The following is a 22568-nucleotide window of genomic DNA, read 5'->3' on the forward strand; positions in this document are numbered from 1 at the left end:
TTGACAGTCTACCCTCATAATTTAAGTCTTCCGTCCCTCTAACCAATTTAGTTGCACGTCTCTGCACTCTCTCCAGCTCATTTATATCCCTCTTAAGGACTGGAGTCCAAAACTGAACTGCATACTCCAGATGAGGCCTTACCAGGGACCTATAAAGAGGCATAATTATGTTTTCATCCCTTGAGTTAATGCCCTTTTTTATGCAAGACAGAACTTTGCAAGTGCATAACCTTGCATTTATCAACATTGAACCTCATTTTCCAGTTTGCTGCCCAGTTTTCCAGTTTAGACAAATCACTTTGCAAAGTGGCAGCATCCTGCATGGAACCTATAGTTCTGCACAATTTAGTATCATCTGCAAAAATAGAAACAGTACTTTCAATGCCCACCTCCAGGTCATTAATAAACAAGTTGAAAAGCAAGGGACCTAGTACAGAGCCCTGCGGTACTCCGCTAACAACACTGGTCCAATTAGAAAATGTTCCATTTACCACCACTCTTTGTAGTCTATCTTTTAGCCAGTTCTCTATCCAGGTACAAATACTATGTTCCAGGCCAACATTCCTTAATTTAACCAGTAACCTTTTGTGTGGCACTGTATCAAATGCTTTAGCAAAGTCTAAGTAAATCACATCCACTGCCAACCCAGAATCGAGGTCTCTACTTACATTCTCGTAAAAAGAAATTAAGTTAGTCTGGCAAGATCTATTACGCATAAAACCATGCTGGCACAAACTCATATTATTATGATTTGCTATGAAGTCCAGTATCTTATCCTTTATTAACCCTTCGAAAAGCTTTCCTACCACTGACGTCAGACTAACTGGCCTATAGTTTTGAGGCTGAGAACGGGATCTTTTTTGAATAGAGGCACCACATTAGACAACAAGAAATGTGTTCTGATTCACTACTTGGTATATGGCTGAGGAATTAGCAGGGAGAAACCCTTTAATGAGAACTCCAACACGTGAGAATCTTTCTTTTGACACAACCATTGGTGGAACGGTGTGGGGCTCCATAGTGGGAGGGAGGAAAAAGTATAATCTGTTCAAGGTTTAGAGTATTGTAATGCTTAGGGGCATATTTATCAAGGGTCGAATTTTGAATTGAAAAGACGTCAAAATTTGAATTAAAAAGACCGACCAAAATTAAGTCGAAGTTTTTTTTTTGATCGAATAGGTCCGTTTTCGATCAAATAGGTCCGTATTCGGCCGAATACAAATCGAAGGAATAGCGCATTCTATCGTATTCGATTCGAAGTCTTTCCAAAAAAAAAACCTTAGATTTTTCAAAGTCCACCAATTGACTCCAAATTGGTTCTAGGAGGTCCCCCATAGGCTAAAACAGTAATTCGGCAGGTTTTAAATGGTGAATGGTCAATGTCGACAATGTCGACAGTACATGATAAATTTCGATGTTCGAATTTTTTTAAATTTTTTTCAAATTCTAATTCTAATTTGGACTATTCTCTAGTCGAAGTACATAAAAAATAGCTCAAAATTCGATTTTTTTTCATTCAGAAATTCACCTCAACCTTTGATATATCTGCCCCTTAATGTTCATCACTGGATGGTCGAAGAATGTGTAGACCTACTCCAGTTTATATTTGTGGCCTCATTTACAATTGTATTGATATGTTTCACTCTGTTCTTGACTATGGATCAGCTTGCTGCAAACAATAATTCAATAGTTCATACTGTGCCTCCTCTCCAGCCACTTCCTGATTCACTAGTTAAGCTTGACTCCCAGAATGTAAAGGAAGGGTCTCCCCAAAATATATTATAAACCTGGGCCTCCCAATATGTCATATGTGTTGATACTTTTGTATGTAAACAAGAAGCACCTAATTTAAAGTAAGAGTCTGTTTCTTGATTTCTGGTTCCTGTCCAACAGTAAGGGATGGAGTCAAAACTAATTTATTACGTATTAATGTTAAATTGAGCTCAGGCCACAATTGACCCCCAGATAGGTGGTTTTACGGGTGTAAAACATACGGTTTGATCGGTTGATGGGCAAGATGAAAGAATCATTTCTGCCACAGAAGAGATTCCAGTGTGACACAGCAGTTCTCCAAGCACATGATGAGTGACTGATGATACAGAGTTGTTCCAGTTAAAAGATCAACATGTTCCTGAGTCAAACAAGGCAAGGGTCCAGGGTAAAGACCAACTAATCTGATAGCAATGTTCCCTGCCTTAGGGGAGTAGCGCATTTCCCAGCCACGACAGCCATCGATAGCAGACTAATGATAGCATACAAATCACTTTATTAGAGAACACTAAAGCACATTGCTACTTCCTAAAATTGCTTCTGTTATCTGATACAATATAAATTTTTAATTAGTAAGCACATAACCTTGTTAAATGATTATATCTCTAGGATGAAAACATTTTATATTTCTGAGGCCACCCTGAAATAAAGGAACTAAGTTAAAAGAACTGCCCCCTCCACTCTCTCCAAGTCAATACTTGAGGTTTAAATGTTTTCTTCCTGCCAGTTGGGGAGCACAATATGGGGATTGGTTGGAGCACTAAAGACCAATAGATATAGGAGGGCTATCAACAGCATTACATTTACTATACATTCTATTCTAGTTTATTTCTGTGGCTGGATAATGAATTTACTTTATTATGACTTATTTAATAGCACTGCCATGTAACACAACAATCCTTATGACACAGTATGGTTAATTTCATTTGCCTACCTTTATGTATTTAGACTATTTGAGCAAATAAAGGGAGAACATACGGGATTCAAGCAAGCACTGCAAGGCAGTAATACTACACACTCAATTTAATTATTATACCATCAAACTTGGGTCCGTTATATTACAAATCGAATTTTATTTATGTGGCCTGACTAATTGCAAGATTCAGTGAGGTCTACGCTTTTTACACCAGACACAAGGGCATCTGACACACAACAATGTTTCTTTGTTAGGTACGGGACCTGTTATCCAGAATGCTCAGGACCTGGGGTTTTCTAGATAACAGATCTTTTCTGTAATTTGGATCTTTATACCTACTATAAAATAATGTAAACATTAAATAAACCCTAAAGGCTGGTTTTACTTCCAATTAATTCTATTTTAGTTAGGATCAAGTACAACACACTATTGTATTATTACAAAGAAAAAGGAAATAATTTTTAAAAATTTGCATTATTTAACTGGAGTCTGTGGAGATGGTCTTTCTGTAATTCGGCACTTTGTGGATAACTGGTTTGTGGATAATGGATCCCATACTGTATGATCATTACAATAACCAGCCTCTAGCCTTCTATGGAACTACCTGGAAATTCCAGTGAAATACAAAAAGTCTATATCATTTTACAGAATTTTAAAATAAAAGCAAGTGGGGGTCTGTCAGTTGCAGCTCTATGAATGACAACTCCATGGTCATCATTAATATTATAAGTAGAAAATAAATATAAAATATTCCTATTTATAGTCGGAAGATCTGAAACAGGTCACTGATAACAGATTTTATTGACACAAACTGATGCCCGGCTGCAGCATCAAGGCATGCCCATTACACATTAACACTTTGGTTACGTAGTGAGATTAGGAAAGAATTTGTTTTTGACCTATCAAAGCAAGTTGACTTGGCCAACAGACGTCACATGTTTATTGTCTCTTTGTACCACTTCAAACACATCCCCTGAAACAACAACCAAAAAAAAAAAAAGTTTGGTCTCAAACCTGTGCCCTTTCTTATCACAAGCTGTACCCTAGAAAACCTTAAAGAAAAGGTGACATTGTGGCAATCCCAATGAACGTTTTATGCTTATGGAATGTCACTTCCTGACTATTGAGGAAGTAGTAAATCAAAGCTAGTACTAGTTACATATTTTCTTAGCCTTTGTTTTGACATGGAAACCTGCTTTATGCAGATACGACCAGTTAGGTGACTGGGTGTAAGGGGAAGGCTTGAAGGGGCGTTCCAGTTAGTGACCACCCAAAGCAAAGAAACTGCAGTCATAATCACACTATGTTTTACAAACATTTCCGCTGGATTAACAATTAACCAGAAGTAAAACATTAATTAACTAGTAAAGCATGTATATATGAAGAACTGCATTAAACAGAAACAGAGGTATCTTTCAAGAGATTGAATCTAGAGAGAAAACAAATAGTCCACTTTGTCTGAGAATGATGGCTAAGGAAAACTTCTCTTGCTGTAGTCTCTTTGCTTCTCTGCTTTTCATAGCAGCAGCAATTGTGGTGGCAGAGCCTCTTCACTGTGCCCAGTGCACTGAAGAGAGGTTAGCTCTTTGTCCACCAGTCTCAAACGATTGTCCAGAGTTGGCTAGAGAGCCAGGATGCGGCTGCTGCCTGACTTGCGCTCTAAAGCGAGGAGAGCCCTGTGGGGTGTACACTGCGAGGTGTGGAAAGGCTCTCAGCTGCCACCCAAAGGCAGGAGAATCTCGCCCCTTGTATGCACTCACGAGAGGCCACGGGGTTTGTATGGATGATGAAGATCTCAAAAGGCAACGGGCTAGTGAGGCTGCAGGTGAGTTGATTCTTTTTACATTAGCAAATAAGAAAGTTGCAGACAAACTGAGATGCTGGGGTGACTAATGTTGTACTGAGATAAACATGATTTTAATTGAACCTTTATAAATGGCTTTGCCAATTTATTATTTAGGGGCACGGTGGAAATAAAATATTGGATAAAAGAGTTTTTGATAAAAAAAGCAAATATCAATGATAGCAATGTCTAATGAGATGCATTTCAGTTTTAGTCCACGTTTGTCTACAATAAAACTTACCTTTGTGCCGGGGGGTTGTATGTCCTGGTTCTAAATGATAGCAAATATACGTTCACGCTTCTATTGTGTCTATAATGATTTAATGTTTATAGTAATGGTATTACTAATACCAGTGAGATAAAACATGCAGATTTTGAATATGTTAAGGTAGGCTAAAAATACAAGTCTGATCTAGATGGGTTGCAAAATGGGTTGGACATTATATATGAAAGTTACAGATATATGTGATGTATAGATATATAGAAATATGTAGACATTGTTTGCACATTTTGATTAACTGAAACATTTATCAAAACGATTACTGTATAAAGTCTTCATAAGGTGTTTGATTGCTTTGGGCAGTGAAACTTTATTCGGAGCTATGGGGTGTTAAAGCACAATGCTGCACTCCAACAAATTATTAGAACCCTGAACTTAAGCAGTGTAAATATAAAGGTATTGGTATGTTACTGAGTGCTAACCATTTTTATCTTAGTGAAAGCATCCTGACAGTAAATCAGAGCATTTTAGTTTTATTATAATAATGCCCAACAACAGTACCCCCTGTCATTGGATCTAGATTTGGGATAAGGAACCTAAAAATCCCTATGCATTTCTGTTAGCTTCATCTATACTACTATAGTAAATGAATAAAGTTGAGCTAAAGATCTAGTTTGTTATCCAAAGTTTGTTATCCAAAGACTTAAGCTGTTTGTACACCCAAATTTGGTTTGGCAGTTTGGCCAATTTTGACAGTACTGCTTAACCGTCCAGTATGGCCATTCGAGGGGGTGGGGGGGGGGTCATTTAGAGCAATAATCCTGCTATCATGGTGGATCAAGGATGAACGATTTCCATTGTTTTAAGGCTTCTTTTCACTTTCTGTTGTCCTGTAGTTGGCCCAAACAAACACAACAAGTTGCATAAGGTGTTTGGTCCTTATGGGTCATTTGGACCTTACGGGTCAATTATCAATCAACTGAGATAACACGTGTTTCAAAGAAATGTATGACTTGACATACTCAATCTGTGTAATATATTCTATTGTGTTTATGGAAAACTCAATAAAATTATTGAAAACAAAAAGAAATGTATGAATCATTGTTAAAACTGCCTTTGATTTCGCATACAGCCCCTTTCAAAGTACAGGTCCTTAACTCTGCCCCTTAATGACTCTGTTTGTTGCCAGCTCACACTGCTTTTGCACACTTAAATGACCTCTTTGCATACATGTTTTTGTGACCTATAACCTTTTCCTTTAATCATTTGGGTGAAAGATCAAAGTCACGTAACAAGGAACTCTTTGAAATTTTAATCAATAACAAGGATGTACCTTACACACCTTTCTTATGCTAGGTTTAATAACCTACAAGGGAATTCACTTGTACCCAACAAATCATAAAAAGCCTTTCTAGTAAGACCCCAGTTCTCTAATCAATAACAATTCCGCTATAACTCAGCAGATTTAATTTTCCTTTCCTGTTGTCAGTAACATACCATTGAGAAGAAAGTATTTTTATGGAAGAAATATGTTTTTGTTTGTTGTAGTTGTACTGTGCAATGTCTTTTTTAATCCATCCATTGAATTTTTAGAATCTTAATTTAAATTCTGCAGGCTTTTGGTGTTATATATATATATATATATATATACATTTACACTTGTATCTAATCGTTGCATTTTACATATAGTTTAAATTAAACTACCATCTTTGACTTCTCTTTAGATGGAAAGGATTATGCAGAACATGAAAACGCTGCTCCCGAGGTTACAGACCTTTCTCATGACCAGACTTCACCATTCCTTCGATTATTTCCTGAAGGCTTAGACAAACTTGATCCTTGGAATGCTATCACCGTGTACGAGAGTTGGAAGGCACGAAAGATGCTTGAGCGCAGGAAATGGAAGGAACTTCAAGTAAGTCTTATGTTCTATCAAGATACAGAAATATTTTTGATCTATATTTATCAAAACAATAATTATTCCTCTTTCAAACCCATAAATGCAAAGATCCAGTACCCCATTAAATGCACGTTTGTTAAAAAAATAAAAATGCTTTCTTCAGGATATGGGCCCCTATTTATTTTCCCTTTCCAGAGATGTCCATGTTCTACTCACCGAATTAGGAGTTTATGATAAAAGGGAATAAAAGTGGGACTTGGGCTCTGCTTCAAAAAAGACATAACACAAATGCATAGGCTCATGTTGAATATACTGTACTGGAACCTCAATAATAAATTGATAAAACATGGCTATACTTTTAATTGTTTGACTGTAAGGGCAGAATGCTACTCTTTACTTTTTCTGCTCCCTAAATGTGTTTATATTTTATTGTTTCTATTTAGGGTCCATGCCAAAAAGATCTTTACAAAACAATGGATAAACTGGCCAAGGCTCAACAAAGACCAGGAGAAGATATGTTCAAATTTCATATTCCCAACTGCAATAGAAATGGTTTCTATCACAGCAAGCAGGTACCTGTTTTCTCTTTTAGGAACCAACCAAAAGCAGAACTAATATTTAGTCAAAGTTATTTTCATGAGAAGAATACGTTACATAAGGGAATACTGTATGTATGAATAGTGCAAGAGAATATGTTGAATAAGTAATGAAATGCCCAAGGACATAGTTTCGTTAATGAAACTGGATCTTTAGATTTTTGCAGAGTAAAAGAGGAATATACCCAGCTCTAGGAGGAAGCAATGCAAATGCCACATCAGTTTATGCATGACAGCAGTACTGTGGCTGAGCATAAACAGATGGAAGTGCCCACTCTGGTTCACCATGTGTCCTAGCGGGTGCTTTTAATGACAACCAAGACGGTGCCACAAATAACTAATGTTGATAAACCTACCACTTTGAAAGAGTGGTCCAGGTGCATCAGCCCCTCAACTCAGGTAGACTGACAGCAATAATATTTAGGGGGGCTCTAGGCACTCTAGAAAATTCACAGGGACACAATTTGAATTAAAAAGTGAATATCACCTAATTGCCCTACGCGTTTCATGCCCAAATGCACTTAGTCATGGCCTAAGGGCACGAAACATGTAGGGCCATTGAGATGTTCACTTTTTAATTTAAATTATAATAAATACATTTTTTAATTTATACTTGTGGCCCTGTGGATTTTCTAAAGTGCCTGGAGCCCCCTTAAATAGTATTGGTACTAGACACTGCTGCCATGAACAGCAAAAGTGCTGGCCAGGGCAGATTATTGCAGACAACCCCTGTCCGCCCTCCACTGAGGGTAAATAAATAACTTTTTTCAAATACTCTGGTAATCCATTGCTAACAGCGTGACTTCTGGGGGGGACTGTTGTCAATGCAACCTGAGCTATTTACCATGTTAAATAAAAGAGACTTACTAAAATTACAAGCTACAAAATCTAGTCTTGCCAGTTATTCAGTGATAATACAATTGCTTAAAAAAATCCTTGTTTTTAATTATTTTTCAGTGTGAGGCCTCCTTAGACAGCGAGCGTGGAAAATGCTGGTGTGTCTTCCCCTTGACTGGGAAAAGAATTCCTGGATCCCCTGAAAACAGAGGCGATTTGAATTGTCAGCATTTCCTTAATGCTCAAGAATAGAATCAACTCCCCAAACATGGATGTATTCTTTCAAAATAAACCTCAGTGTAAATGTACTTAACTATTTATTCCAAAATGTTCTTTTGCTTACTTTATCTATTTTCATAACTTTATTTATACATGTAATATTAATATTCACTATAGTTACTTTTTTTGTATAAAAATATACATTGTAAAATCAAATATTTTATTTAACACAATTATATTTTTCAAGTAATTTGTATAACCATTTGAGTGAAAACTCACCGAGTGTTTTTCGTATATGTGTGTTTTTTTATATTTTAATATCCTTATTGTTCTGTAAGATTTATTTTATAGAGAAGTGAAATATTCTACACAAGATAGAGAGGAAGGCTAGGTCTGGCTATCATTGAGTCACATCTATAACATCTAACTATAAAACATTAATGCTGTATGTACAGGTATGGCTCTTATGTCTAGCATGCTTTGACCTGGGCTTCTGCAGAGAAGGGTTAATTCTTTAAACTAAGGTACCAAATCTGTTTGAATAGGACCCTATGGGAAATAGACTCTTATTATGGCGCTTTCTGGATAGTAGACCCTGTACAAGTATAAGATCCGTTATCGGTAAAACCATAACCCAGAAGGCTCAGAATTATCTGCCATAGACTCCATTACAGATATGAGACCTGTTATCCAGAATGCACAGGACCTGGAGATTTCCAGATAAGGGATCTTTCCATAATTTGGATCATCATACCTTAAGTCTACTAGAAAATCATGTAAATATTAAACAAACCAATAGGCTGGTTTTGCTTCCAATAAGGTTAATTATATCTTAGTTTGGATCAAGTACAAGCTACTGTTTTATTATTACTGAGAAAAAGAAAATAATTGTTAAAAATTTGGATTCATTGGATAAAATGGAGTCTGTAAGAGACGGCCTTTCCGTAATTTGGAGCTTTCTGGATAATGGATCCCGTACATATATAATCAAATAATTCACATTATTAAACATTATTTCTTTTTTCTCTTTAATGATACAATTCATCCTTACTGGAGGCAAAACTATTTTTAAATAATTTTTTTCAGAAATATTCCTTATCCAGAAAACCCCAGGTCACATGTACCTGAATAAGGAAGTTCTCTATAGTGTAGTTTGCGTATGAGTTTTGTTATTTATTCTTTCCACTGTAAAAGGGGTTTTCTAACTTTGCTGCTAATACAGTATCCGAAAATGACTGACTAGAATGATCAAAAATGATATATTCAGTTGTTAAATGTTGTCCTTTCATATGTTGGTATGTATTGCATGACATATGTTTATTTGCTAAATTGCGTTCACTCCATTTAATAGGCATTTAACACCAATACAACTCATACAATTCAACTCCTCAAACGTCTGTTGTGTGGAAGACTACTGCATTGTGAGGCAGGGTTACTATAAATTATCTTTAATGCATGGCACCTAATAAAAATACATTTACACTTATATTGGAACTTATCACCCACTTTATAGCAGATGTTTGAGTTCAACACTCCCCTTAAGTCTATAACTCAAGACAAGGTAACTGTCATCATGCTTCACATGGATCCCCGCCAGCATTTACATATTCACTCCACATCCTACCCTGGTTATTAGTCTGCACCCCATTCAATGATCTGTGTTTCCTGGAGAGCCAGCCTTACAAGCTATGGTATGTCCATTCCTATGCCCTAGGGCAGTATACATTTTTAAGAGGTGCATGTGTTATAGAAGATGGTAACCCTGCTTTCATCTAAGTCTGCTTATGGATTTATTGTACTGGATTATCTGTTTATACTTTGGACATTTCTGTTCTTTATATAATATTTCTCTTTGTAAACTAATAAAATTGTTTGTAGAATTGGTGTTTTGCTTTATTTAAGCTTAGTAGTACGTATGATACAGTTATTTCTTGGATTGACTTATCCTATGGGAAACAGTCACTTGGTATATTTAGAGTAAAGGGGAATATCTTTTTTTTTTCTACAATAATTTGTATTGGTTTCAATTACGTATAGGGAAGGGGGTACAGAAGGAAGAAAAGGGGAAGGTAGGGAAGGGGAAGATAGTAGTACATGGCGTTTGATTATCTTGACATGGTAATGCCTGCAAACTGAAACTTGGAGATAAAGAAAAAAGGGCAGAATATAAGAGATGGTATAAGCAGATAATCACAGTTGGTTGGAATGAGCTGAAAATGGAAAACGTGAAAAAGTGCAAAGGTCTGTATATGGTGGGATGCAAGATGCATAAATAGAAAGGAGAGAATGTATCTGAAGGGGAAAAAGTTAAAAGCAGGAATAAAAGAATTGTATATGTGGGGAGATGGGAACAAAAGAAAGAATACTACAAGGAGTAGTAAAAAGGAAGGTAAGAGAAAGATATTGGGGAAAATATTGATTAGTACAAAGAAAAGAAAACAGCAGGGTATGAAAAAACTGACAAAGTGGAAAACACAAAATAAACATCATTAGAGTTACATTTATTATATAAAAAATAAATTATTAAATATAAAATCAGAAGTCATTTTGAAAAATCATATATAGACAGAAACAAGTTTCCAAATGAGGTGGGGGCACCCCTTGCTAAATTTGCTTTGGGTGCTGGAAAACCCTCCTAGGCAGGAGGAGAGGAGGGCTGAAGGTGAAAGGCAAAAAATGGTGCGGTGATACTAGATAAGAAGTATGGGAGATTCTTCTCTAAATGATGGCCCATAGGGGCAGCTTTATCTAAGTGTGAAATGAGAGCTCAACACAAAAAAACACCCACTCTCTCTTCACTCCTATGGGATTTTAGAAGTGGATTAATAAAATGGTGACCTCTAACTTTTACCCATTGATAAAAATGTTTCTAAAAATCCCATAGGAATGAATAGAAAGTGGGTGAGTTTTTTCTGCTCTTATCTCATATTTTGATAAATCTGCCCCTTAGCGTAAACAGCAAAAAGGAAAGTTTATGGCAAAAGTGTGTCTTAATGTTACCAGGGGTGGCCATTTGCCCCTTCATCTCATCATCATTTCATCATCATATATTTATATAGCACCGACAAGATACACAGTGCTTTACCTTAGTTATAACAAACAGGGAATAAATGGAGGATACAAACAAAGGTTACAGAGTACAATAGGATTAGAGGGCACTACAAATAAGAGTTTACAAATGAGTAGGGTAAAAATGAGACATTTGTGATTTTTGATACAGGATGATTGATTAAATAAGGTATATTGAATAAGCTTCTTTAAATAGGTGGGTCTTTAAGGAGCAGAGCGAAGGTTGCGTGAAGGAGAGTATTTGGAGATCAGAGATGAAATATAGGGAGGGGCTTCATTATTAAAGGGAATGAAAAGCCAAAAAAATAAAATCCCATTTTTACTTTCTTTAATGAAAAATAAACCTATCTCCAATATACTTTAATAAAAAAAATGTGTACTGTTTTTATATGAAACCAGGCTGTATGCAGTAAAATTCCCCCCTTCATTTACTCGCTCTGACTGCTGAGGATAGGAAACTTCAGACGGTCCCTAACTGATCTGCAGGGAAATGTAATGACCTGGGGACCAGGGTCTCTTTTGGCCACGCCCCTTCCACAGGTTCCGGTTTTGGCCACGTCCCCTCCCCCAGCAGAGTATACATTTACCTTGCACACTGGGGAAGTTGCGCAGTAATTGAAGATCCTCTTCTGTTCCGGTCCTGCCTCTCGTGCTCCAGACTGTCTTCCTGCAGTTCCTCCCTCTTCTGCCTTGCTTTCTCCTTCTCACTGCTGGCTCGGGTTTCCTTTCTTCAGGCCCCTCCCCTCAGATCTCACTGACAGCTGCTTCTGCATCTCTGGCTCATATTAACTCCTTGACTCCTGGCTGGATCTCCTTGCCTGTTTCCTTGGATTACAGTTCTGCATATCTGGCTCCCGTTAACCCCTTGAGTACTGGCTGGATCTTCTTGCCTTTTCCACTGGGTTATAAATCTACAGCTCCAGTTCCTGTTAACCCCAGTGACTTCTCGTTTGGAACCTGATCTATATGTAAGCCTCAATAACCATATCCTCTCTATATACTGTAGTTGTTTGTGTTTGTCTATATAACCTGTAAATAAAATAACTGTTGTTCATTTTACACTGGCCAATGAGGTCCTCTGTTAAACTTCTCCATCATTACAGGAAAGAATCATACTTTCAAACAGTAGGGGGAGCCCCCATCTTACTTCCCAGCTGTGCAGAACTGAATCAGCTTTGTTTGTTTCCCTGTAGAACAGCCGGTGACCATGTAGAGATTCATATCTACAGCAGTCAGAGCAAGTAAATGAAGGGGGAATTTCACTGCAAACAGTCAGGTTTCTTATAAAATTGGTACAGATTTATTATTGGGAATAGGTTGCTATTTCAACTAATAAAGTAAAAATGGGATTTAATTTTTGGCTTTACATCCTCTTTAATGTTTCCAGCTGCAGTTACAAAGATCATGGAGCCAGGTTTAAACAGATAAACTGTGATTCCCATTGATGGATTATTTTGCTGCAGCCACTGGTTCTGGAGAGTTGGAGAAAGTCTGTATTAAAGAATACAAAAACTATAACATCCACATTAGATGACATGACTTGTGCTGTTTTTTTTTTTAAACTTTGTTTTTTTTTTATTGGAAGTCCAGCATAAACAAACAAGTTATTTCACTCTTGTAACAATACAATTTTGTTATTCAATGTTGCATATAGACATCTGTCCAATAAAGTGTTGATTTATACAAGAAAGTGTACATTTACATTTCTATAAGTATACTTAAAGCACCTTGAGCTGTGAGATTTGTTAAGATGAGGTGGTAGCGTTCACATCTCTATAGCCACCACTACATCTAAATCAATAGGTGCTGGAGATTCCTTTATTTTTAACTAATAAAAAACAAAACGAACAATAAAATTATTTAGAATTAAACATGCCCCTTTTTTCTTTTTTCCCTTCGATGTAGTGAGCGTGGGATATCCATAGTCGCCCAAGAGTTGATGTGTCCTGGGAGGCAGCTGCGATCTTGTTATGCAGGAATCATAAGACTAATGCTAAGACTAATGGGTTGGTGCCACGTAGGCATTCTAAGTCATACCACGGGGTGTATCGGAAAGTAGAGATTGTAAGTTGTCTGATATCAGACGGAAGGCTTAAGATGTAGGAGGTCCAGGTGTCGAAAAATCAGTATGGGTATTTTTATTTATGGAAGCTTCCAGCCAGTCCATATGAAATAGGAAATGTAGCTTGTTCTTAACCAAGTTTATAGATGGTGAGGTGGGAGAAAGCCATTCTTATAGTATAGCTTTTCTTGTTGCTGCAGCTAATCTTTCTGCTAATGCTCTATTGGCTTTAGATATTTGTTGTGTCCCCCTGACTTTGCTAAATAGGGCCCATTCTATATTTGGTTCAAATGTTTGCTTGGTTACTTGTGCTGTTTTTAATAATTTATAACGATCCCTAAGCAGCCCAGATCACACTGATCATGTGCATAGTCTTGGTCTTGCAAAGATGCTTAACATAGTTACAAGTTGGTGACCCCCCCAGTGGCCAACATTGAAAGCAGAAATCATTTGTTTTATTAGGCTTCTGGTGCAGTAAGTTCATGTTTATGTTTAGAATACAAAATACATTTCTAGCATTATTATTCTGAATTGAGATATGGTCATATTCTGGCAATGTTGCACAGTTGAATACGACAAGATTTTGCAAGTGTTTGAATGTGTGGTGATAACTCCTAGGCAGCGTGCTTGTGTGGTGGAATGAAAGGTGGTGTTGTTTACTGTGAGTGATATCTGAGGGACAGGGGAAGATATTAGAGGAAATATAATGAGTTCTGTTTTTGAAAGGTTCAGTTTCAGGTGGCCCTGTGACATCCAGGACGAGACAGCAGAGAAACAGTCTGTAACTTAGGAAAGGATAGAATTAGAAATACTGTATTTCAGGGTTAATAGAGTTTATTTGCATATACTATAAAAATGTAGGTTGTATTGAGGTCAAGATTTCTTATAGTGGTCCTGTTGCTAGCTCATGACTAAAATCACACAGAAAAAAATTATCACGCTTTAAGGTAAATCTAATTCTTTTTCATTGATCTCTACTGAGGTTTTAACATAAACATTCAGATACAGGTATGGAATCACTTATCTGCAAATCCGTTATCCAGACAGCTCTGAATTACAGGATGACTGTCTCCCATAAACTGAATTTTAATCAAATAATTCAAGTTTTTAAAAATGATTTCCTTTTTCTCTGTAATACTAATAAAACAGTACCTTGTGCTTTATATCAACTAAGATATAATTAATCATCCTAATTGGGTTTAATTAATGTTTAAACTATTTTTTAGTAGACAATTTATGGAAATCTGTGTTCAAATTTGCATGTGCCCAATGATCACATGATCCTTAAGCAGCAGAATAAATAATCCATCTTTAACATACTCTTTAACATTTTTCATGACAGTAATATTCCTTTTGATTAACAGAGACCCAAAACTGCACTGTATATTCTAAATGGGGTCTTTGTAAATACACTAAATTGCCCTTTCTAATATGACTCTTCTCTTGTCCGTATGTCAAGATCCCTATGTATAATAGGGAATAATTTATTTATTTTGCCTAATATTGTCTTGCTAGCAAATTTAGATTCATTGGTTTGAATACCATCTCTCAAGTCATTAACATATTACAAAACATTGACATAATACAGAATTTCATAAGAGCATTGGAAGACCTTTCCTTAATCTTAGATCATAGATTTCTGAAGAGCTTTACAGCACTTCTTGTAAGGTCGTATTAGTGTGTCTGCCCCCTCTGCATTAAGCTACAGGCGCAGGTAATGTCCCATCTACTCAAGTACCTGTACACAATGCATCTGTGTAATAAAACCTACCTGCCCTGGTGGTCTAATGGGGCGGCGGGACGCCCACCGCGCCGCCCTCGGCGGGGACGCCCGCCACGTGGTCCTCTTCCAATGCCATCTTGCCTTCCTTATGGTGTGCGCGGCACACCTGCGTGTTATTTATAGGCGCAAACACGCTGGCGCGAAAGTGCACGTTTTTGGCGCGAATTCTTTCCCCTATAAAAGGCCCATTCTGACTGCAGACTGCAGACAGATGCCCGTGATAGAACTTGGTTTCTTGTGGTTCCTGTAGCTTTGTGCATCTGATCTGAATCCTGTTTGTTTGATTACCCGTGTTTGACCCAGCCTGTACTCTGTATTCTGTATCCTGACCCTTGCCTGCCTACGACAACTCTTCCAGCTTAACCCCTTGATTGACAACCCAGTTTGACCCTTGCCTGCCTAACGATTCTGATATCCGCCTGCCTCGACCCAGCCTGTCTGACCATCCTTCTGCCTAATCCTTTTGTACCGTGACCTTCGGCCCAAAAGACTTTGCTAACAGCTATGCCCCTTTGCCAGCCAGAACATCTCGCCTTGTACCCTTCGTTAAGTCCAGGTGGCACCCAAGTAAGCTGAGGGCTCCTCCCGAAGCCCAACGGTGGTCACACTACTGGTGAAGCCAAGCCGTGACCAGGGTGCTTGGCACTTGTTCTGGTATTGGGTGCCGGTCGTGACAATCTGGTATTGTAGACCCTTGCTCACATTCAGAGCATTCATTCAGAGAATCAAGCTTATCGGTATTGATACCACGAAGTACAGGGATACTGCTGCAAAGTGCCTTTATTCACCAAAATGACATGTTTTTAGCTGCAAGGGGTCTTGTTTTTTTCAAGTGTCACACTTGAAAAAGCTTTATGAACCATATCCTAAGTCAGACACTGACTAGTAAGAGCTGAGCCAACAGTGGGATGTTGGGTCTGGGAACTCTGTCTCCTCTATTGTATACACTGAAGAAAAGAACTGATTAAGCACATTTGCCTTCTCTGTATCTGTTACAACCATATTGGTACTATTATTTAAAGGAGCAACACTATTACTATTAATATACTTGAAAAACTTTTTTGGGGTTAGTCTTAGCCTCTGCCACAATATGTTCCTAATTTTCTATCTTTGCTTTCTGGATTGCTGTTTTACAACATTTATTATAGTTTTCATAGTCATTAAATGCAGTATCATACATTAATACTAGTCTTTAGGTTAGTTAGGAGCAGAGCTTATTTCTCTTTAAATGAAGGACTGTGTATCATATTTTTACAGTTAACGTGCCTGTTGCCTTAAACAAGTTATAGCTGTCTCCTACTATCCCAAGCCCAGTGGCTTCCCCAGATTCTATAGTGTCAACACAAGTTGTCAATGCAGATGCCTATATTAAGAGGTAACAAGTAGTCTGTATCCAGAGTCAGACTGAGCCGACTGATGCTGCAGACAGTCCCACCTGTTAATGCTGTTAATAGGCCCAGCATGGGTACCCTAGGTCGCATTCACTCGCAGGTTTCAGCAACCTGTACCAATGAAGTGCCAGGTAGCAGGCACACAGATACAGTAAGTGTGCTGAGCCATTAGGCTGAAGTTACTTAGACAGCTCAGACCTGGAGAAAGACCATTATTCACCGTGAAAGAATGAATACCATTTTTGTATGTTTATTATATTTTACTACACATAGACACTTTTTTTCAAAGCTACAGTATGTAATCACCACTTGCCTGGAAGATAAAAACTATTGTTTAGCTGCATTAGATCATACAGTACCACATGTCCCATATTGCTCTCCATGTTTTTTATCCTTTTATAAAGATCCCAGTACTATTTCACCAGCCATGACACAGGTCTACGTATGAGACTATGTGCAGAATAGGACAGTAAATCACTACACACACCCACATCACAAAATAATTCACAGACTGAAATCCAGCATCTAATTTTATTTTCTCTGTTTTCACAAGCAAATAAACAAATCAAATGTCACTTTATTATTAGAACCTACAAGTAAATCAAGCATCAAAAGTTTAACTGAAAACTGCTAATGCGTGTGTTTACAGTCACTTCTATTTTTTAAAAAAATATGTTTGCTTTTCATGATTTTTTGACAACACGCACATAGCATACATCATGCATTCTTATATAGTGGAAAATAACCTCATTATAAATTTTTTCTCCCAAAATAGCTCTCTTGTAAATCCAAAGAGTAGAATATCAATTATAAAATAACTATTTTATCATTATTGTAATTGTATCATAAATTATTTAATACCATACCATATGAATATTTATATTACCACTCATGTCCATCATGTCTAAATTATTGCTTTTGAAGACCAAAAGAAGCATAGCATGTTACATTTTCGTGGACTTGGATGTGCAAGTAGTAGATCATTAGATGAATTTCTACCAAATCTCTGTGGCCAAGCCATAGTGCTCTAGCTACAAGCCAGCCCTTTCCCAAACTCCTTGTACAGGTTCCATGCAGTGCATATCATTGGAAATTGGTAAAAATGGACATAACTGCTGCATCACACAATTACAAATAAAGTGCTCTCCAACACCCATGTGCCCTAATTACAGCAGTCTGATCTTGCATATTAAAAAGAAAATCATAAGTATTTTAACCAGCAAAATAATTGTACACTGTTTCCCACTTCAACAGAAAAATGTTTATCATACCAACCGGCTGGCACTTTTGTACACAACCACAGAGGTTCTACAGACAATGAAACAGCTGCAAAGCGTTCTGAAGCAGCTGGCAGCTGGTTTGCTTTTAACAGAAGTCTGTTAAAGTGGGGAATGATTTGATGTTTTGGAGGCACATTGGAGACACGTAGAACAAAAAAAAATCTTACAGAAGAAAAGAAAAACAGACAAATATTGTAGCTAGGTACAGCCAAATAATTAATTAAGATAGATAGACAGACAGACAGACAGACAGATTGATAGATGATAGATAGATGAATTTTATGGGGAAAGATCAACTCTGCAAGCTGTATTTGACTTGTTTTTGTTTTAATTGTGCAAGCAGACCCAAAGAGTGAAATCAGTAGATAGATAGATAGATAGATAGATAGATAGATAGATAGATAGATAGATAGATGATAGCCATATAGACAGATGATAGATACATAGAGTATTGAATTTTAAGATAGATAGATATATGATAGATAGATAGATAGATAGATAGATAGATAGATAGAGAGATAATAGATAGATAGATACATAGATAGATAGATAGAGATAGATAGATAGATAGATGATAGGTAGATAGGTAGATAGATAGATAGATAGATAGATAGATAGATAGATAGATAGGATGATAGATAGATACATAGATAGATGAATGATACATAGATAAAGTATTCAATTTTAAGATAGATAGATATATAGATAGATGATAGATAGATTATAGATACAGTAGATAGATAGATAGATAGATAGATAGATAGATAGATAGATAGATAGATAGATAGATAAATAGATAGATAGATAGATTAGATAGATAAATAGATAGATTAGATAGATAAATAGATAGATAGATGATAGATAGATAGATTATAGATGCATTTTATGGGGAAAGAGCCACTCTGCAAGAGGTTTTTAATGTGTTTTTGTTTTAATTGTGCAAGCAGACTCAAAATTAAAGAGTGAAACCATGTTTTCTTCCCTATTCACAACATAACAGTAGGCATGAGTGGCATGCAGATAGAATGAGCATATGTCATATTTAAAATCATTTATATTCATGCATCTGTAAAACCTTAGGTTACAAAAATGTATCATTCATATTTTTCATGTATGTTTGCTCTGTACAGGCTTTCATGCAGCAGCCCAGCACAGCTAAATTTATTTACAACTTGAAATTCCCTACAAAAAAATGTATGTCAAATGAATTTACATCAAGGCTGACATTATCAACACTGTACAAAATTAAATATAATTAAGGCAATTAAATATGATATCACACATAGTCATATATATGATTTTATAACACTCTGTACATATATATATATAGGTTATGTAACAGCACAACAATAAAAAACTCTTATTTCAAAGTCTGTATGGCTAAAAAGCGCTCTGGTTAAAATTCCTACAATTACTGTAGATATTAAAAAATATGTGATTGACACTTTTCCTGGCAGCATAACATTTTGTAATAAAATGATAATTATTGAAGTCATTCTTAAAGTGAATTTGCCTTAGTGAGTATCACTGGGCCCATGCATCATTGTGCAGAGGTGCAAGACAGTGTGTATTATGAGTTTAAGAGAACATATTTACTGATAACTTCTAAATATTGGAATGTACCTTAATTACATGGCAATGGATAATTTTGTTGCCAGTGTTATATTGATTTAGCCTATAAAAAAACCAAGTCAATATAGTATTGAGCTTTAGTATTATCTACACAGTTAAATTGAGATATAAACAATGGAATGCCTTTGTAAATAATGATTACACAAAATGCACAATATCCTTCCTACTTCTGTCTTTTAAGCCATCTTGACTGGACCCCAGACACACGGTGGCACCATGTTTTTTGGGGACAATGGACACTGGTATGATATTTTTGGCCTCCCATCTTAAAGCACAAAACTCCTGTATGAACGTCATGCTGGCAGGTCTACTTAAGTAGATAAGAAGAAACTAATTGTCTAAATACAATATGTAATGCTGACATTTAAGTTTGATGGAGAGGGATTAGCGGTTTGCTGTTATTTTTATGTTTTTATTATTGGGTCCCTTATTTCAGTTATTACAATACAAACCTTAACACACACAATTACACTCATGCCAATTCTATGCTTCATACTTTGTGGCAGCAGTCTGGTGAAGGCCCTTACCTGCTTATCATAATAACACAAAGCAAAATGCACAAAACTGGTTGGATAAGATAGGAGTGGAAGAACGCGACTTGCATGCATAGAGCTCCAACCCAAATAAAGATTTGTGGCATTAACTGAAATACAGACTAAGTGCAAGGCCTGATAGACCAGTATTAGTGTTGAACCTCACTTAATAGTCTTGTATCTAAATGGAAACTCATCTCACCAACAATGTTCCAGTGTCTGGTGGAAAGTCTTCCCCAAAGAGTAGAGCCTGCTATAAAAAGCTAATGGTGGACCAAGTTTATATGAATACCCTAGTTTTGGAATGAAATCTTGAATTCTGAATGGGATGCTAGGCGGTGTTCAGATACTCTGACTATACATTGTACCTTTGTCTAAGTAATACAGTCGCTGGGCAAGAGTCAAGACATACAAAGAAGGAAAAGGCAAGAAAAAACAAAACACAGTGTACATAATATCCTGGCTATTTCTTGTGTCTGCATAAAAAACCTATGGGAGATAACATGCATTTAACATGATATAACAAAATAATACCCTTCTTACCTATATATTTGCTTACTAGCAGATAGGAAGCATAACTTTTGATTAGTAGGAAACATCACTAAACTGGAAAGAAAGGTAAAGACCTCTCATATGTTTTATCTGGATTCCGACTGCAACTGTTATACGTGGAGAAATTGTTTCACAAAGTCTCATTCAGAACAATAAATGTACTCTGTACAATTATGATTATCCAGAAAAGAAATATGGAGGACCCTTTTTTCACTAGACTCTGAGAAGGGAGAAGTCAGTGTTTCAGCACAGTGATCAATCTCAAGTTAGGGGCTTCGTTAATTACTGTCTTGCTTTGTCTACATGTCATTTGAGCTACACCCTTGTGCACAGTACAGTGAAATATATTGGGGCTCTATATTCATGCCCTATTTTCATGATCATGATGATAAATGCCTCTGTGAAGGTGAGGGCATTTATCATCATGAGAGGGGAAAGCATATAAAGTGGTAACATGGTTGATCAACTGTTTCTCTTGGACGATGGAACTATGTATGAAAATTCAGGCTGTGCAGATGGTCTGAATTAATTCCTTCATGAATGTTCTGATACAAGTAAAAGTGGCAAGCATCTTTAAATCAATAACTGTTCTATATAGAACAGTTTGTATTTATTGATAAACTGCTGGGTGATTAGCTTTATGGAGTTTTTTGTTATGGGGTATTCATTTGTTCAGCCTCTTCTTTCCCTGAACCAGGTCAGCTACCAAATCAACATCACTGAATGAAAAAAAAACATTCTAGGGCTCATTTATAAACATTGAGCAAATTGCATATGGTCGGTAATCCAGAGCAATCAATCAGCGATTGTCTTTTATCAGCCAGCAGCAGGTTGAGCAGTGAAAAAAAAAATGTGATTGGTTGCCATGCGTTACTGTATTTTCCCAGTTTATAAATGAATCCCTAACGGTTAGCTCTTTGCTCAGTTTCTACTTATTGCTTGCTTAAATCATATTTAAAGAAGATAATTATATGTGCCAAAATGATGCAAATATTACCATGTGTGGACATGCCACAAGCCAAAATATATTACAATATAGTCACAAAAGTAAGAACGATTAAAAAAGGCCATGCATGTGAAATACATGAAGCAGAAAATATATACTCTGATTATAATCTGGGGAAGACTATAATTTATGCAGGCATACCTGAGTTTATATTATATCTGATGACCCTGATGCCTGTGAATATTTAGCTCTTTGAAAGTTGCCCCTATTTTGCAGTATTGTGTTTTTGTTTGTGGCTTCTGTATATCAGGGTCTATTGGGTGTTATAACATGGCCTATTCTCAGAAATGTTTTAATTGGTCTTTAATTTTAATTTGATATGCTTTTTTCACAATTGCAATCCAGCCTGCAATCTGATTGTCTGTCACTGACTCTAAAAAACACACGGACTATGAAAGATCATGTTATTGCCATTTCATTGTTTATTGCCTATCTTGCTTTCAGGGTTCTCTCCTATTAAGCTTTTATTCTGACTTCCAAACAGCTGTCTGGGTACTAGGGTAATTTGCTGGTGAAATAGCTAGTGTCTTTGCTGCTGGTGATATCTTTTAAAATTGAATGGATTTCGGAAAATACGTTATTCTCTTCCAAACACTTCAACCTGTGTGCCAGACCAAACAAACTGCATCAATGAAAGCAGTGCCGGATTTGCTGGGCGGGCGCCCCTAGGTTGTGCGGCAAGAGCACTGGCGTGCAACTGCTATAGAGCGGCTGGGCGGCATGCCGCCCCGAAAAATGTGCCACCCTAGGCCCGGGCCTGAATGAAAGAATAAAATGTAGGAAATGTGCCTCATGTTGTCTATATGTCATCATAAGCTGGCCTGATGCATTTATCATAAAAGGGGATGTAGCATGTATGATGCCACACCCTATAAAATGTGTTTGGTTATCCATCCATACTCCATATGAAAAATAAAATTGGCTGATTTTTCACTTGTTCATCTGATATAAACTTTCTT

General features: G+C 36.8%; 1 protein-coding gene across 1 annotated transcript; it reads left to right on the forward strand.

Annotated features, from left to right (window-relative positions):
* Window positions 1–4076: 4076 nt before the first annotated feature.
* Window positions 4077–10181, forward strand: igfbp1.L (insulin like growth factor binding protein 1 L homeolog). Its single transcript, XM_041566108.1, has 4 exons — window positions 4077–4511; window positions 6474–6664; window positions 7093–7221; window positions 8203–10181. Exons 1-4 carry the CDS (start codon window positions 4151–4153, stop codon window positions 8332–8334), a joined length of 813 nt encoding a protein of 270 aa, XP_041422042.1. The 5' UTR covers window positions 4077–4150; the 3' UTR covers window positions 8335–10181.
* The last annotated feature ends 12387 nt before the right edge of the window (window positions 10182–22568 follow it).

The sequence above is a fragment of the Xenopus laevis genome, chromosome 6L (genome assembly GCF_017654675.1).
Source record: "Xenopus laevis strain J_2021 chromosome 6L, Xenopus_laevis_v10.1, whole genome shotgun sequence".
NCBI lineage: Eukaryota > Metazoa > Chordata > Amphibia > Anura > Pipidae > Xenopus > Xenopus laevis.

What these genes read in the sequence shown, in the direction of transcription:
- igfbp1.L (XM_041566108.1), top strand. Translation starts at nt 4,151, where the DNA reads ATGATGGCTAAGGAAAACTTCTCTTGCTGTAGTCTCTTTGCTTCTCTG. An exon ending in GGAAATGGAAGGAACTTCAA is followed by an intron (nt 6,665 to 7,092) that starts GTAAGTCTTATG and finishes GTTTCTATTTAG; the next exon opens with GGTCCATGCCAAAAAGATCT. An exon ending in GTTTCTATCACAGCAAGCAG is followed by an intron (nt 7,222 to 8,202) that starts GTACCTGTTTTC and finishes ATTATTTTTCAG; the next exon opens with TGTGAGGCCTCCTTAGACAG.